General features: G+C 40.5%; 2 protein-coding genes across 2 annotated transcripts in view; one reads left to right on the forward strand and one right to left on the reverse strand.

Annotated features, from left to right (window-relative positions):
• Nucleotides 1-2,172: 2,172 nt before the first annotated feature.
• LOC108162454 (extensin) lies at nt 2,173-3,490 on the reverse strand. Its single transcript, XM_017297196.2, has 2 exons — nt 3,373-3,490; nt 2,173-3,283 (listed from the first exon to the last, which is right to left on the reverse strand). The coding sequence occupies exons 1-2, from the start codon at nt 3,373-3,375 to the stop codon at nt 2,315-2,317; spliced, it is 972 nt and encodes a 323-aa protein (XP_017152685.2). The 5' UTR covers nt 3,376-3,490; the 3' UTR covers nt 2,173-2,314.
• A 4,455-nt stretch (nt 3,491-7,945) lies between these two features.
• The window catches only part of LOC108163509 (nuclear hormone receptor FTZ-F1 beta), a 31,388-nt gene continuing 21,105 nt past the window's right edge, over nt 7,946-18,228 (forward strand). The window contains exons 1-2 of the mRNA XM_017298839.2: nt 7,946-8,077; nt 9,275-9,625. The gene's annotated coding sequence lies outside the window, so the exon portion shown is untranslated. The remainder of the gene's footprint in view (nt 8,078-9,274; nt 9,626-18,228) is intronic.

The raw sequence follows: 18,228 nt of genomic DNA on the forward strand, positions 1-18,228 counted from the left end.
TTGTACTCTAATATACAATTGTTGATATTTTATTACGAACTTCCATACAACACAGTTTTATATATAACGAGTTTTTTTCCAGAACACCGCAATATTGCTGCTATATTCTTTAAGAATGAGATTTATACTATGAATTTTCCGTGTAACGAATTCCGGTTGAGATTCGCTATATGGAAGATCGACTGTAATTCTCTACCTAAGAAAGGAATAAAGAAAGGAATTCTTTATATCTGGCACATCCTAAAAACACTCCTTTAAAGGAGCTTTTTCTATTAATAGCCTAAACAAAAATTCCTCTATCTCATCGCTGGATTTATTGCCAATCCAAAATGTACTTATGGTTTTTTTATTTTCTGTGACAATGAGTCGGATCACTCGGGGTTTTTTGTTGAGGCTACTAAAGTGTTAGTATACTCGTTAAAGGTCGTTTAAGAATTTGTGGCATTAGCCAAGATTTATTTTGGCATAAGTACTTGGCGACAAGTAATTGTAGAGGAAAAAGAAAACAGGTTTTATATTCCCAAATGAAGGGGAGGTTTTGATGGCGTTCGAAATTATTTCTAAATGGGCATTTAGAAATTAGGTTCTCTATTCTCGTGTTCTAAAGGCTCAGTTCTTAAAGTTCCCCCTGATTGGTCTCCCACCGTAACCACCCAAACACATGCCTAAAATGTTTAAAAATTTAAATATAACTCGACTTGTCCCATGGTTTGACAGCTGTGTTGAGTTGAAGGTTATTTAATCGGCTTTAGAAAGTCGCATACAAATTCGCACTCCGACATGTTTGCCAAAAAAAAGGTGAAAACTTTGGAAATTTAACATCTGCTCCGTAGTGCATTATAGCGGTGGCATTAGCATAAAAATGTATAGCTACATATATTTGCATAGAGGAGGCACTACAAATCAGAGCTAAGTTGAAAAAGTTATTTGCTTAAAAGCATTAGTATATGATGTGGCAAAATTTATGTTTAATAGAATACCAAAATCAATTTTCAAATTATTTCCGACATTTTGAAATTCTTTCCTATGAAGCACACTTTTTAATATGCATATTCATAATATTCATACACAAAGATGTACACCATTTGTACACTATGTATATCCCATATAATATTTGAAAGAAAATGGTACTTCCCCATGGGAAAACATCTGGGTGCACCACTTAAAGGTGCTAAGAGACCTGGAATTTTGTATACTAGTTTTATCTTCGACTAATTATGAAATATTTTTACATCTGTACTAGTTTGATGAATTAACATAGTCAGATTAATTATTAAAAGCCAGTGGACCGTAAAATCCAGCTGCCTCATGCATCGAGATTTTAAGTAGACTTTTCTCCACATATAATCTATTTATTTCCATATCCATATTCCGGTTATTATTATTTAAACTTCTTTAGTATGCAGACTCCCTTATTGCTTGCAGTTTCCATAACACCCAACCCATTTGTTGCATATTTACTTCTTAGGTGCTAAGTACAATGTTCCACGGTATATGTAAGTAAAAAAAAAAAAAACTATTGGCGGCCTCGTAAAGATCATAGTCGGCACTGCATTGTGTACTTGCAAATTGGCAAATATGGGTTTGACTTCTGGTTTTGAAGGTCCCCTCATTGGAGAGAAACAAAAATTCCACAGTCAAATTGCAAACATCAATTAGATGAGCTTCTGATTTGATATTATATTTGATATTATAGATCGATTCGAGGGGTCACAACAAATCCACCTACATTTTATAGATCGATTCGAGGGGTTTTTGAAGGTTCCTCGTTCGGTTAATCCCCTAAAACTGTATAGATGGACCTGAAAATACCATACTAGAGGGCGTTCAAGATCTATGATCTGCGGCATCGAGTGCCATTGAACGATGCAAATACTCGTACTCTCTTAAGTGAGATCTCGATGAGAGCTCTCGTCCCGTATCGATTGCCAATGCTGTGTGGTTATGGCCTACACCTAAGGTCATCTTTGTGTAATCATCATTGTTGTTGGTCGACTTTTATTTCGGCCAATACTTATGCGAATTTTATGACGATTTTTATGGCAGTAAATTTAAATATCTATAGGCAATGGAGAGGGTATCGCATAACACTCACTCCAGTGGTTCGATTCGCAATTATCAGACTCTTTGGCTTTTACATTTTAATTTTTTTAAATTTTATTTATTAGCTAAAAAATCTCAACGGGAACTTTGCGTAACAACAAATAATCAACAACAATGAAGAGGGAGAGAAGGCCGCTTGTTAATTTAACAAGCGGGCGAGTCGATCCTACCCTCCCGTGAATGGCTGTGGAGATCACTGATCACTGATCGCCTAGAAGCGGAAACGCTTAGCGGGCACATTGTACTGGTAGCCAGACGACTGCTGCTCCACGGGAGCGGAGAAGACTGGTCCTGGCGCGGGGGCAGAGTAGTACTGTGGGGCGGGTGCCGGGGGAGAGTACTGTGGGGCGGGTGCCGGGAGAGAGTACTGTGGGGCGGGTGCCGGGGGAGAGTACTGCGGTGCTGGGGCGGGGATATCCTGGACAGGAGGCAGGTACTCAGGAGCTGGAGCTGGAGCTGGCGCGGAGTACTGTGGGGCGGGTGCCGGGAGAGAGTACTGTGGGGCGGGTGCCGGGGGAGAGTACTGCGGTGCTGGGGCGGGGAAATCCTGGACAGGAGGCAGGTACTCAGGAGCTGGAGCTGGAGCTGGCGCGGAGTACTGTTGGGCGGGTGCCGGGGCAGAGTACTGTGGTGCGGGTGCCGGGGGAGAGTACTGTGGGGCGGGAGCCGGGGGAGAGTACTGCGGTGCTGGGGCGGGGAAATCCTGGACAGGAGGCAGGTACTCAGGAGCTGGAGCTGGAGCTGGCGCGGAGTACTGTTGGGCGGGTGCCGGGGCAGAGTACTGTGGTGCGGGTGCCGGGGGAGAGTACTGTGGGGCGGGAGCCGGGGGAGAGTACTGCGGTGCTGGGGCGGGGAAATCCTGGACAGGAGGCAGGTACTCAGGAGCTGGAGCTGGAGCTGGCGCGGAGTACTGTTGGGCGGGTGCCGGGGCAGAGTACTGTGGTGCGGGTGCCGGGGGAGAGTACTGTGGGGCGGGTGCCGGGGGAGAGTACTGCGGTGCTGGGGCGGGGAAATCCTGGACAGGAGGCAGGTACTCAGGAGCTGGAGCTGGCGCCGATGGGATGTTGAACGACGGCGAGGGCTTGTTGTACGAGTAGCCACTTCCACCACCGCCCAGATTCAGATGGGAGACATCGGCCGCAACCACAGCGATGGCGCACACAGCAAACACGAAGAGTTTCTGGAAGAGATCAACCGATTAGCAATCCGTGTGTCCAAGTCGGAGGTGAAGCCCCAGTCTTGATCGATGTGCGATGGACTACAACTCACCATTGTTGTTGATTTGTTGGAACTGAGGGTCTCCAAAGTTCGTTGGATTTTGTGGGGTTGAGGGAGAAGCTTTGGCCAAGAGACACTGAAGCTGAATGATGACCCACTGCAGATGGGCCGGCACTTTTATACCAAAAAACCAAGTTCAGACTTGGCCCAAAGATGTGTGTGTTTCGGTTTCGGCCAACTGTTTGTTCGGTCTCTTCGTTTTTGACGGTCGATCTTAGGCTTCTTCGTAGCTTGTCAAAGAAGAGGCGGAAAAAAACGTTATGAGAAGATGAGAGCGATCATTAACCCCCCAATGGGCGTGTAAACGTGCATCAAATCACATGATTTTGTTTCATTTATTTAAATTAATTTTTTAGTTAATAGTTTCTACAACACTTTGGAGATTCTTAGGAGATTTTTTATTTTAATCGATTGCTATCGGAAATTATCAAAGATTTGGCACGTAGAATGTCGTAAAATTATCGCGATTCTCTTATTTCATAAATTTTTAACAATTTATCCATATCATAATACATAATATTCAAATTTATCCACATCTATTTAGGGATAGCAGCTCATATATACCTTTTTTGTTTTTTATTTAATAGCTTAAATATGAACCGATCGCATAATTAAAGATATTTATTTAATAAATATGCTCCGGTAAAAAGTGAGAAATATTTTCTGCGCTTTATATCAATATTCCAAACCGATTTGTATTCAGAATTCTCTGATACTAAGAGGTAATTGGTATTTTAGGTGGATAATTATAACCAAATTAGTACGGATTTGAGTGCCGTTATCTATACCATATCCTCTACACACATTTAAGGGTACATTTGGTACAAATATGTACACCCAGCGACAAAAAAAATCCGCACTCTGATATTTTATGCATTTGTGACTTCTCCAAGGTGGGGTTTCCACCAGATGCTGTCCGATTCGTCCCCTTTTTTTGTCAACAAAATCAATTCCAAAAAAAAGTACATATGTACATATACATATGTTATCATACATCGCGTATAAAGATAGTACGAGTATTTTAATATAAAGAGATCCATACACAATGAAGTTTTATGATGGGTCAGAAGTGGTTTTCAACATACCCAAGGGCATTTATTCTGTATTCATTAATTAATAAGCATAATAATGTCTCCAAAATGCCCCACAACTCCTCCTAAGGGTTAACAATCGCGCTCTCTCCACATCTCTCTATCTCCATCTTTCGCTACCGGCTTCAGCGCATGCGCGGCGTGTCCGTGTGCGTGTGCGTAGAGTTAGGTCCGCCGCTCACTTGCTATCGCGTACCGCTATCGGATGGGGGATGGAGGATGGGGTATGGGATGGGGGTTTTGCAATGTCAATAGAGCAACTCGAGCCAGCACGGACACGGACACGCCAACACTCATTTGCATCCAATCGATGTGATGTGGGGGCAAGTGTGTACACAACAAATTTAAGGGCCCGAAAATCCAAATGTCAAAGTTTAACCTCTCTCTCTCTCCCTCTCTCTCTAATCTCGGACTGAATTTGGTTAGTGGAAATTCATCTGATTTAACTATTAGCCGGTGCTAATGGCCCAAACTACATGCTTGGATGCCGACGATGCGCTCGAGCTTGTCCAAAAAAAAACTCAAGGACTTGGCCACAGACGTTACTATTTTTAATCTCACTGAACTTGTAAACTAATGAACTAATGAAACAGCTGCTGTCTGCTGCCTGCTGCCTGCCCTGGCCGCCGGCAAACGGCCGTCATTTAATTAATTTGAATATGATTTAGGGTCGGCCACACGGTCGATGGGTCTGGATCTGGGGCTGGGTCTGGCCGGTCCAGCCCCGTGTAGTATGTAATACCCAGCATGAAGACATCAACTCAATGCAACCTAATCGACGTTTGTATGCCACTTTTTTAATTGTTATTTTATTTGCGACATCAATTTCAATCATTTCGCTTTGGCACGCACTATTTTCTCTTTGGGGGAGTTTTTTTTCTTAATTTTATATTTTATTGTGTGAACTTTTACTCAATCATGAGGTGGCAGATGTTTGAAATGCCCTTTCAAGGGGTACTATAGCCGGAAACGAAAATGGTAAGACATACAAATCTATTTCTCATGTCTATTTTCCCTCAGTTGAAAGATTCCCGAAAGGAACCTATAGGATGTTCTGTTTGTGTCGACATATTTTGAGATTTTTTTTCTTCTCATCTAAATCTGATCTTTCTAGGAAAATGGTTTGTTTTTGAAGGTTACAAGGATGGATCGAGGCCTAACGAGATGCATTATGAAACAAGATCATGCAGATCCAAAGATTTTCATAACAATCATCATTCTCTCTTAACGAAACCTTCCTTAAATTATTTTTAAAAGCAATTTGATTAATTTTGAATTTGTTTTTATATTTAAATCGGAAGCTTTTACAAGCTTATGAGCTTCTTTTTTCTGCCAGAAAATTCCCTTTTCTGAACCATGTTTTAGGGATGGCCACCTGGAAGGGCATCTCCACTTCGTTCTCCCCTCGTTATCGTTTCCATGAATTTTGATTGTTTGACATATATTTGTATTTTGAATTGATTTTTTCGTATAACCATCCATTGACGCGATGCTGCTACTGTGACCTTGAGAGACGACGCCCCAGACACAACACGAAAATGTGACAAAGCGTTTTCTTTCTTTTCTTCTTTTCGTCGTTAATTTTGTTGTATAAAACCTAATCAAGGCATGATCTGCTCGCTTGCATACACGCGTATTTGTTAATGTTTAATGCATTTATGCAGCCCATTCATTTTAAAGCATATTTCACTTACAGCGAAATGAGTTCATGCGGATCGCTGTCGCGAATTTGCTTAGCCCACTTATGGGGCACCCATCGGTCAATGCGGTGGAGTGGATGGGTGTGTGAGCGGATAAATAGAGGCAAATAAGCCAAAGAGGCGTCATCCGTTTTAGATACTCGATATACCAATTTAAACGTCACAAAGCCCCGAAATGGCTTGTATAAAAATGATTATCTTCGGTCCAACTTAATTAACCAATTAGCTAACCATATTCAAAATATACTACGAATATAAACCAATTTGGGTTTAGTTTTTGAGTTGGTGTTCGTGTGTGCCCAGAATTATTAATAATATGCAATTTACATAGCGGATTGCAGGCCATTCTCATTTACATAAGCCAGCAATTTATCATTCCAAATGTTTCCTAATAAATAATGTAGTAGTATCGCTAGCGAAGCGGCCATTAATGGCTTGGTAACTGAATCAACAATGTGGCAGAGGCTAAAATCTTCAATTTTCGATCTTTTTGAAGACAATAAAAGTTTGAAGATAGAGGCATAAAAGAAACTAGACAATTAATAAATTAGCAAAATCAGTGGATTAGTTAAAATTAATAATAGCTTTTGACTAGGAAAAGTTGCTCTCAGTGGTAGCAGCTTTGTTCGCGCTAACACAGGTTTTTAAATTTGAAATTTGTATGCTGACGAATGCTGACGAATGCTGACGGCTAAAGTACAATCTTCGAAAATTCGAACTCGAATTTTTAAAGCAGAACTCTTCAGTGCAGCCATGACAATAACAGTTCTCCCCATTACTATTTTTGGTATAGCTTAATATATATTTAAACATGTGCAATAACATAATTGCGTATCAAACTTAAAATAATTTGTCGATTTCTTGTTTTGTGATGCTAACGAAAAAAATTAATGGAAGACCTGGGAGCGTACGCAGAAAATTCGTTTGGTGATTTTCTTAGTATGAATTAACACATTAAATGTTAATGTTAATGCCAACAATGCATTTTTATTATTAAGTTATTCTGTATATTTATGGTGTATCGGTGTAGAATAGTATATTTCATACACCTTTTAGTATATAACGGATTAATTGAACCAGTTTTAGGTATATTAATGTATATTTAAACATCAGGCTAAAATAGTCACGGCTTGTGATGCTGCCGGAGTTAAAGTGACCGTTTATTGTATATAATAGTATATTTTTACTTAAACACGCAGGTTTTTTGAATTTTCGCTCTCAACGTACATTTTATTCCAATGGATTGCTTTTAAATCATTTTCGCTCATTCACTTTCAAACAATTTCTATTTGGCGCTCAAGTTTGGTGGGACTTGCTCTCTTTTGTTTGGGATTTTCTCTCTATTTTGAATATTATAGAATTAAGAAAATGTTTGTCATCTCAAGCTCCAATATATGCAGAAAGTCTCTGTTTTATTTTGCAGCTTATTGTCTTCTTACAGAGACATACGGTATACGACATTCCATACTCACTTACGTGACCTTTTTTGTTTAAACCTTGTTTTCGACACAACACAATACAAGACTAATACCTTAAAGTAACTAATCTTGTAGAAAACTGATTCATTAATCGGATAAAATTATGTGGGCACTGCTGAGAGTTCTATCTTTCCAGTAATATTCAACGGAATATCAAAAACGAGGAATATGTATAATAGAACTTGAAATCGTCAGTATATTGACGGTATATTTTTAAAATGAGATGGTATATTTTGGTATATTTCTGAGAGTCCGACGGTATATTAGTTCGATAAATCCGCGGTCACACTGGCCGGTGTGGTGGGGGGAAGCAAATGTTAAACGGCCTTGCCGCCGAACAAAAGTGGAAACAAAATCAAAAATCGCGGGTAGTTCTAGCGGAGCGCACGCGTTTCGCCCGATTCCGTTGCACATTTGTAGCTCACAGGTAAACAAAATTAAAAAAATACGAAAGCGGGCGAGAAACGACAAGGAAAAAGATCTGTATCCGGAAATATTAAAAGGAAATTCATGATAATGCATACAGCCTTTTAGATGGCACAGAAAAGTGAAGTGTCTGGGAATTTCCCAACAAATAAATAAACCAAAACGTTGAAGTTAAATGGTATTAAACAAAAATCCCATACCGCAAACAAAAGTGCAATGAAAATGGCCAAAGAGGTTTTATTCCAATTGCATATGAAAGTCCAAACCAAAATCGGGGCTGAAAGAAGAGTAAAACAAATATAGCGAATGACGGGCGCGCAATAAGATAAAATTGAAGGTTATTCTTTATTGTAAACAAAAAAGCAAGTGTTAAGCGGCAGAGTGAGAGACACACACACACACACGCACTCATAGAGTGATAGAGCAGGAGAGCTAGAACGGGCGCTGGAAAGAGAGCGCAGATAAGAGAAGAGCGCAGCTCTGGGCAGAGAAAGAAAGCAGCGCACAAAGCAAACGCTGAAAATGTCAATAAACTCTGCAAAAGGTGAGGAAAACGCAACAAGAGCGGTGCTAGAGCGTGAGCGTGAGCGAGAGAGCTGCTGTCGTGTGGTGTAAAATAAAACCCAAACCGAGGGCAGAACAGCGACTGCGACCGCGGCAGAACAGCAACAGTGGCAGAGTCGAAGAAAGCAAGCAAGTGCAAAAAGAGAAAAGAACTTTTTAGTGGTCAAACTAGTGATACTCTAGCATCCGATTTTATTTAAAATTTCTTGAGTTGTGTATTCTCTTCAGAAACAAAAAGTTGTACAAATAAAATGTTAAAACAAAAACCGTCGACACCACGCTCGCTCGCTCGCTCGCTCTCTCTTGCCCGGAAATACTCCTAAAGAAAGTCGCTGCTCTCAGACACAAACACACACAAAGAAAGCTGCTGCTGCGTGGTTCTGTGTTTGTGTGTGTGTGTGTGTGTGTAAGTTCTTGTTGGGAATGGTGTGTGTGCAGAAAAAACTGCAACTGCAACTTCAACAAGTTTTGCAAGACCGTCTCTTTCTCCCTCTCTGTTTCTCTCTCTTCGCGCACAGTGTAGTTGCAGTTTGTTTATTTTATTGTCCATTTGCTGCTCGTTCTCGTTCGCCCTCCCCTCCACCCATACCAGTGTACGAGTGCGAGTGAGTAATTTACCGTTAATAATTCACAGGTGAAAAATCAACGCTGCGACTGCAATTTTCTCGTGCAATAATTTTCGGAAAATCCACGCCACCCAAAAGACCCCATTGTGCAAAAAGGAATCTACACAAATTTTCTACGTAAAAATATTTAATGAAAAATGTTTAGTGTTTAAACAAAAAATGTGGTGCAAACAATAATCAATTATATATTAAACTAATCAAAAAGCGTTCTGGCCTTGGTGCCGGACCTACAAAAACAACAACTAAAAGTCTTATCAACAACGGAAAATCGTTTAGGGAAAATCCACCACGAAGAAGAATCTTTTAGACTGAGCCAGAAGCGGACAATTGGAATATAATAATTATTAATTTTTAAAATGGTAAGTGCAAAGTCGCCATTTAGTGTTTATTCTAATAGATTTTAATTGGTATAATCTGTGAATGGGAAGTCGCTTCGCAGAAAGGTTTCGAATGTGCAGTTATCATTGCCATTTTATCCATACTCTCTTCTCTCCTCTCTGGTACCTTTTAATGGTAAAGTTAATTAGAAGTTTAAGCATGAAAAAGAGTACCCTGCGTCCCCTCTGCGTCCTCCGCTCTCACTCGCCGTCATTTTGTGTTTCCATAGCGTTTTACCGTAGTTTTATGCGTTTTTCGTAGGTAAAAGGTGAGCTGGAACAGGCTAGCAACAGTGCTATACGCTCTCCCAGCGCATCCTGCATTGCTCTGTTATACTGTCAACTTTTTACCTTCCACCGATCTTTCTATATCTCATTCCAATGTTAGAACTCTCTTTTATCCATAGCAGCAAGGCTTCCCTCTATAACTCCCCTCTTTTTCGCTCCATAATGCACACACTTGAGGCGGCACTGACTCCCCTCCGAAAATCAAAACAATTTAATTAACGCCTCGACTGTACAGGAATGAACAGGAGTGGGTGGAGAGGAGTGTAAGACAGGGCGAGGGTGGGGGGTAAGTTGACTGAGGTTCGGCTCCGAGTGGCTGGACGGTAACCACTTCAATTCATAAGCAGTGAAATGTAACGGCGCCGTTGGTCACTTGAACTACTTTCATATACATACATATGTATATAACGGCAAGGGGGGGAACAAACTGCTGGGGGGCTCTGTCCCTGTCCCTGGCTTTGGCTCCCTGGCTCCCAGTTTCGAACCGTTGGCGTAGCGGCTGAGTCACTTATTTTGGAAGTGCAATTGCAGCCCGAAAAGCCGAACCATACCCGAGACCCACCGTAGGCCAGCACCGGAAATTGTTTCTGAAAGAAAAAGCAGAGCAGATCGCAGAGCGCGGAGAGCGGAGAGCCAAGGGGGGTAGGGCATGGGGCAGGGGGCAGGGCATTGCTGATTTTGGAGAGTACTGTTGGGGCCAATGCATGTCTTTTGAACAATATTACCCAGGCACGTTTTGAACTCTACCACACACACACACACACACACACACTTGCACACATTTCTTCTTCTCCTTTTGCCGCTTTCGCGTGTAGCTTGACCCAGAAAAATCAAAGACTCGCCAAAGACTCTTTGGGGCACCACCGTAGGTGTACGGCGATGACGATGAGGTTGAGGTTGAGGCTGAGAAAAGGCTTGAGAGACTGAGACTGAGACTCCGACTGCGGACTGGTGGATCGGCGGATCGGTGGATCGGTTTGGAGCAGCAAACCGTCTGTCTGTCTCATAAACCATTTTAAATGTTGGAGGGGCTCATTATTATTTTGACTACGTCGGCTTGCGGTTTTTGTGTTTATTGGCTGTTCTTTTTTCGCGTTTTAATACCCTGGAAATCAAGGGGGCTCTAGAGTGGCATGGTATTCGATGGGATGTAAAAAGCAATCAAAAAACAAAGAACATCTCAACTGCTATTCCTCTTTTTCTGTGATTTCCAGACCCCTCTTTCATTCCTGCATCTATAGAAGAAGAGTTGTAACATCCACAGTTTTAAAGATATAGGACTACCATTTACTAGAGCTGTATATGATGGTTTTCACAACCAATCTACCGAAAATCATTTCGATTGGATAAAGAAAACCAAAGATTTTATATTTTCAAGTATTGTCATGTATTTCCTCTCCTTCTGAGACTAATTCTTAAATAGTTCTCACTAGATATTCTTCTTAGCTCATGTATGGGATACCTGACTATAGGGTATCCCATAGTTGTTGCAGTTTTTCTCTCTGTGTTTTCTGTGCCTTTTCATTTCGTAAACTGGGTTTATGTGCGGTGGTCTTTACTTTTATCATCGACTGCTGCTGCGACTCTTTTCTCCCTCGATCCCCCTCTCAGTCTCCCTGGAGGAAGGTTAACCGCGAATTTTGTAAGTTGATTGGCTCTGGCGGTTGGCGGTTGGCGGCTGGCGGCTGGGCTGTCCATTGGCATCGTCTGCTGCTTGTTTATGTTCTTGAACTCCTTTTAAGTGTGTGTGCGGCCCCGAATGTTAATTTACAGCTTTTGTTGTCATAACTCCAGCTAAATGCAGGTGTGATGTGGGGCAGCGCAGGGGGCATGTGGCCTCCAGAAGCTACTGGAGGAGCTGCAACTCCCAAATGGGATGGCGATTTTAATGTGGCGGTAATGGGGCAACTGAGGCGTGCAACAGATTTATGGTGAAAATGTATGCAAGTCAAGTAAGAGTACTTGCAGAGGATAAATATGATAAATCGATAAAGGAAGTATCGATTTTTAGTCGATTAATGCATGCATTTTTTATGTAATGGCGGAAATAATAGAGAAATATGTAAAGGAAAATGTTGGAGGGGTAAATATTATAAATTGATAGAGGAAGTATCGATTTTGAATCGATTAATGCTAGCATTTTTTATGTAAATGGAGAAATAATAGAAAAATATGTATAGGGAAATGTTAGTGGGAATAAATATAATAATCGATTAAAAATAAATTTGTACGTAAAGGCAGAAATAATAGAGCAATATGTATGGGGAAATGTCTGAGGGCATAAATTTAATAAATCGATAAAGGAAGTCTCGATTTGTTATCGATCTTATGGGTACTTGTGATTTAATGGAAATCTTTATACAAGTTTTCTATGGCAGTTTTCGAAGCTATATAATCTCCATCGTTTGTCATAAATTTTTATCAATATCTTTCGGAGTAATCAACTAAGAGATAAAAAAAGCATACCTTTGCTAATGAAAACCATTAAATATTAATATAAATGTACGTTTTCGGCCTGTTCATGTACTTGTAGGACGTCCAGTGGTGATCGTAATTGAAGTCTAGCCATATCTCATGTCGATCTTGAACTGCCACGAAACAGAGGAAACCACATCATATTTTTCGTTTCATTCGATGGCCTGGTGGCCAGCTGTTAACCGGTTCTCGGAATTGATGCCTCGAGGCGTAGTACTCGCACACCCCCCACTTACAGAAACATAAATTGTTACATGGCTCCAGCATCTACCTCTCCTTTGTGGCTGTAACTCTGACTGTGACTTGGCTAATTAGCAGTTAACAATTGCAACATTGACCTCCGCCTGCTCCTCCTCCTACTCCTCCTCCTCCACAGTTGTTCTTTCTAGCAAACATCAAGAATGCTTTGGCGCTTTGTTCTATTGTCTCTATGGGGCGAGAGAGATCAAAATAAAAGATACAATAAACATGGCAGCAGGTTTACCTTGTTGGTAACCTCAAAAGAAGAAGAGCTTTGCTCTCCCTCTCTCTCTCTCTTTCTGTCTCTGTCTCTCTTTGTCTCTGTTAACTGGCAGACAGAGAGGAAGAGTTGCTGGAGTGTCTCTGCAGCCTCTTTGAAAAGCGCAACATTGTTGCTTTTGCCATTTTAATGCTTTTGATGCCCTTTCCAGAGGGGATGGCACATGGCCTCGACAAAAACGTTGCGTTCCTAGGGGTTTTTTATGTCAATCGATTATTTTAAGTGCCGTTTTGTTACCCAAATGTATCTTAAACCCTCCTAGAATTCCCCAAAACACAAAGAGTATATGGAAATTCGTTGCTTTCCAGCTTATCCTTTACTTTTCCGTACTGCTGGCTGCAGTTTGCCCGTTGCCTTTTGGCCGTCTGTTGCTGTTTTGTGGCCGTTGTTTTTGCTTGATTTTTCGCCAACTGCCAACTTTGCCAATTGCCATAACTGTGGTCTATCGTCTATGGTCCATGGTCTATGGTCTATGGTGTGTGGTGTGTAGCCCGTTGTTGCCCCGACATTCGCTGGCGCTTTTTTTTTCCGTTTCTATGTGTCTATATAAACATGATCGTTTTGGCCAATTTCTTGTGCTTTGCCTGGCGCTTTTTATTTGGTTTTTTGTTTTGATTTCTGCTGTGTGGCAGGGGCCATGGCATGGTGCAACAAAACAAAAACATGTTGCCTAAATGTTGTTGCTGCTGCAGTTGCAGTTGCAACCAACTATTGCCGCTGCTGCTGGTTGCTGTTGGTTGCTGCTGCTGCTGCCGATGGTTGTGTAACAATTGGAAGCCTTTTTTCCACTCGAAATTGAACTTTGGTTTGGCAACAGAAATCCTCAGGGGGGGTACTACTGGAAGTATTTTCATATCGCTTTCATGATATTTGGGTAGAGGAAGGGACTTGCACGTGCATAGAGTACATTTATAGGTAACCTATAGTGGTTTATCCGATTTTATTTTACGGAGATAAACAATAATACTATTTTGGTACTTTGTGGAATCCAATTTGGGAAATTATGCATTTGGGTAACAAGAACTTTGGATGGAAATTACTTCAGACACGTTTCAAAATCTAATTTGGAACCATAACTGTTGTAAAATTTGTTTGAAACTCTTTCCAAATATATACAACTTTTTACAATTTTTTTAAACCTTTCCGATTAAGAGATTTATAATACCCATACAAATACTATTAGCCTTAAAGATTAAGCAATAAATGAGGTTAAACACATTTTTAACCACAAAAAGTTGTTTTCGATATCTTTAATGTTTTAAATATAAATAATATGGCATTGTGACCCAATAATATTCGATATAGCCGAGGGTACATTACGATTATACAAATTTGTAACCAAATTGGTACGGAAATGGTGCAGAACCTATATAATGGCTTCGAAAATTCATACAAAAAGAATTTCCTAGCCATCAATCTATGATATTTAAATACACTTCGCCCCACGTTCAATGAACCGCCATGGGCCGACTTTCTGTCAAATTCTGTCGTTGCTGTCAAATTTTACAAATACCGTTATGCAGCAACATTGTATGCTATGCGATATATTCAGGTATTACTGTTAAGACAGCTCTGCAGCAGTGTATCAATGATAAGACAGCTTTGCCCGTGTATCAATCCTGCGAACAGATAATTGACAGCCCCAAAAACAACGGCTTGCCTCCACATGCACACGCGGAACCGAACCCCAACCCAAGCCCCCAAATTGCAGGCCTCTGGAAACGTCATGCATGCGTCATACTGCTCGTACTCGTAGTCGTAGTCGTGCAAGTACTGTATGAAGCGTCACTCAAACAAAACTTCACAAAAAAAGAGAGAATACAAAAAAAAAGAGAACCCAAAAGAAACCTGAAACAGGAAGAAACACGTTTCTTTTCGGCTGGGGCTCAGAGCAGGACGGTGGAAAGCAGGGAGCAAGCAGAGTGGTCGTCGATGGTAGGTGGAAAGGGGAGCAGGGAGTGCATGGGTGGATGGAGTGGAACCAATCAACCGAACCACCAGCCCAAAAGAGAGGACCAAAACCAAAGCAAAAATCCAAACTGGAGCCCAAAGTCTCCAGCGTCTCGCAGTCGCAGAGGCTGATTCCGATAGCTGGCGGCAATTTTCGAGTGATTAGTCATCCGACGACGAACGGGCGAAGGAAGAACGTAGAAGGAGAATCATAAATATCAGCAGAAGCACACGCAGAAGAAGGTGCAAAAGAACAAGGCAGAAGAAGGGAGAGTCCCAGTTCAATGTTTCCCCCTGGCTCTTGGGAGAGATCAGAGGCCCAGCCTTAGCTTTAGCGAATCATTAGAATAGGTTTCTAAAATGCGTTTAGGAATACCCTCTATAAGAAAGGTATGTCCCATAAGTGAAGGTAAAGGAAAACCTTCCATGAAGCATATTATTGTTCGAAATCCATAGGAATCCCTTCATCTGGCAATCTTTAAGAGCTACGGACCCAATTTTGGGAAGTAAACTCTTTTCTGAGCTCAATTAAGATCCAGTTTTGAGAACAAAACTATCTTTTTAAATTCGTTGTGGCATCCACAATTCAAAAGAGACGTGACTGATTTTTTGTAAATTTATCTATAATGCTTTTTGATACTTTTCTTTAAAAAATCATCCTGATTAAGTATTCTTAGAGCAAAAGATTTCAAACCAAACTTAATTTTCTTTGAGAGCATTTAAAACTCCTTTTCATTCGAAATGCCTTATGTTCTGCTCAGTAAACATCAAATAAAACAGTTTCTTTTTTATTCCACATTCGAAATATTACCTATAGCTCTTATATTTCCTATATAATGATCTTTCAAGTCGGTCTTCATAGATGAAGCTGTATCTGAAGCTCGAATTTCGAGACTATACCTGGAGCTGATACTGGAGCTGAAGCTGAAACTGAAACTAGATCTGACGCCGAGGGGAAACCTTGTAAAGCGTTTTGGTGCGTCTGGAGTGGAGCTGAAGTGGATCCCCATGCGCCCAATCAATTTTTATCGTTTTGCCTTAATTTGATGAGATTTTTATCGGTTTTGCTTGTGTTCTGCATCTTCTGCGTGTTCTCTCTTATTCATCATCAAAGTTATTCTTTTCATTCTTTGCATAAATTAAAACGGCTAATGGTCATAAATTTTGATCCCCTCCTGCTCCGCTTGCCCCCCCCTGATTGTCTGAAAGCGTAGCTCCTTTAAGCGTGGTTTTTGTGGGATTTATTAGCTGACCTTCAAGTGTTATAAATAAATAAAAACAAGAAAACACAACTTTGGGGGTTCTGTGAGCTGGTTTTCTCGTTAATTGACGGAGTGACTGACACAAGGGCCGTAGTTGTTGATGGCTGGCCATTGCCCGTCGGCCGTTGGCCACTGCCACTGCGGCCAAAAGGGGACTCTCGAGTTATTAATGCGGTGGGTGTGTTGTAAGATGACTAGTGTTGATAGCCTGTTGATCGCTGATTGGAAGTAGGTTTATTAAACGATTTCTGGTGGGGGCAATGAGCATGAAAATAGTTGGAGTATTCTTAAGGTTTTATGAAGCTACGAAACATGCAAACAAGATGCCTTCTTAAAGATCTATCTATTTTAATCCAAAATATGAGACTGAATCAAATTTGGACCTATATTACAGAGCCTTTGATTCAGTTCCTTTTAAATATTGGAACAAAAAACAAACGCAGTTGTAGGAGTGACTTTCTGTTCTTTTTTTCTCCATCAATAAATAATAACAGAACTACCAATATTCCTGGCATACAATTATAAATTTCTGTCTCTAAACCCATACAAAATTTGCATGAAACTATCGTACTACCAGATACATTTAAATATATATAAACACTGCCAGAATTAAGTGGTCTACGAGCTTTTCCATCTGCGATTTTGAAAAGACAAATAATATTTTGCGATAAATGACTTGATTTTCTATCAGATAGGTAAATTTTTACAGACGTCATTTTGTTGGATTATTTTGTAAAAATTTTCAAACGAAAAACGATCTTAGAATATTTAGACGAAAGTATTGTCACAGTTCGAACTTCTTTATTACGAACTTCCATACAGCGAATTTTTCTATAAAACAGAACACTGCAATGCTATAATTCTGCAAAAATCTATAGTACTATTTTCCGTATAACGAATTTCCCTTTGGATTCGCTATAAGGAAGACTATAATTTGCCCATTTGGTCACTATTGTTGGACAAGGAATCACCTTTATGTAGTTCTAGTTCTGTGGAACTGTCCCATATTCAACCTCGAGATACCTCGAATTAAAAAAAATTAGAGGTAAGGAAAAAGAAAAAAGACACCACAGAATTTTAAATCCAAAATATTCCTAATCAGTCAATACATACATAATCGTATTTAGAACCTCATCAAGAGACGCGGAACAGGTTGACAACGCCCGGTTATTTATTATATCCATTCAATCTCTCTCCCGCAAGACGCAACATCTCTATCGGGGGGCATATAATTTCAACAAAAAGCGTACAAAAGAAAGAAATAATAATCCGAATTTGAGTATTGTATATATAAAAGAAATTAGCACATTTCAAACAGGAAATACACTCGAGAATCGCAAAAAATACGAAAAAAAAAAAAAATCAAAGAGCGATTCTCCCCCGGGTCTGTGGTTGGACTCGCGCGCACTCGTAACGTCGCGGGTACAAAGAATATTCCTACCCCACCTCCCTCCCTCTCTATAGGAAAGTCAAGCAACGACCTTGAAATGTCGTTGTATATAAAATAGAATTCTCTATGTGTGTGCCTGCCCCTCGGCCACGTTTTCGGGCCCAATGAATCATTATATTTTGTGCGCTCAAGCTCCGAAGGTATCCATAATGTAATGGATATTCCGCTTGATTTATCTGTCGTTTCTGTCGTGTTTCTTTTGGTCTGTGGAATCTTGTTAGCCAGAGAGTCTCGTGATTTGTGGATGTGTGTCTGGTTAATACTCGAGTGCCGGCTAAATCGAGCAAACATTTCGAGAGATAAGTCAACAAAATTATTTTATAAACACCTGTTCCACGGGAGAGAAGGCTGTGAAACCTTTCGAGTTCCATGCAGAGTGCTACTTATTTTGATAAAGATTTTAATGGTAGATCATAAATAAAGAAATTCCGAAAATGAGCTCATACAAAACTATGATGAAATTAATCAAAAAAACGTGGCAGATGTACAGAGAAAGTTTCCCCGAAAGGCAGGCTATTCTTGGACATACTACAGAATTTATTGTACAGAATTTCATAGACATCGAGACATCAAGAGCTTTAGTTTTATGAGTAATTATTCCATACAGAAACTACTTATCTACTTTTAAAAGTTATATTTC

Source organism: Drosophila miranda, chromosome 4 (genome assembly GCF_003369915.1).
Source record: "Drosophila miranda strain MSH22 chromosome 4, D.miranda_PacBio2.1, whole genome shotgun sequence".
NCBI lineage: Eukaryota > Metazoa > Arthropoda > Insecta > Diptera > Drosophilidae > Drosophila > Drosophila miranda.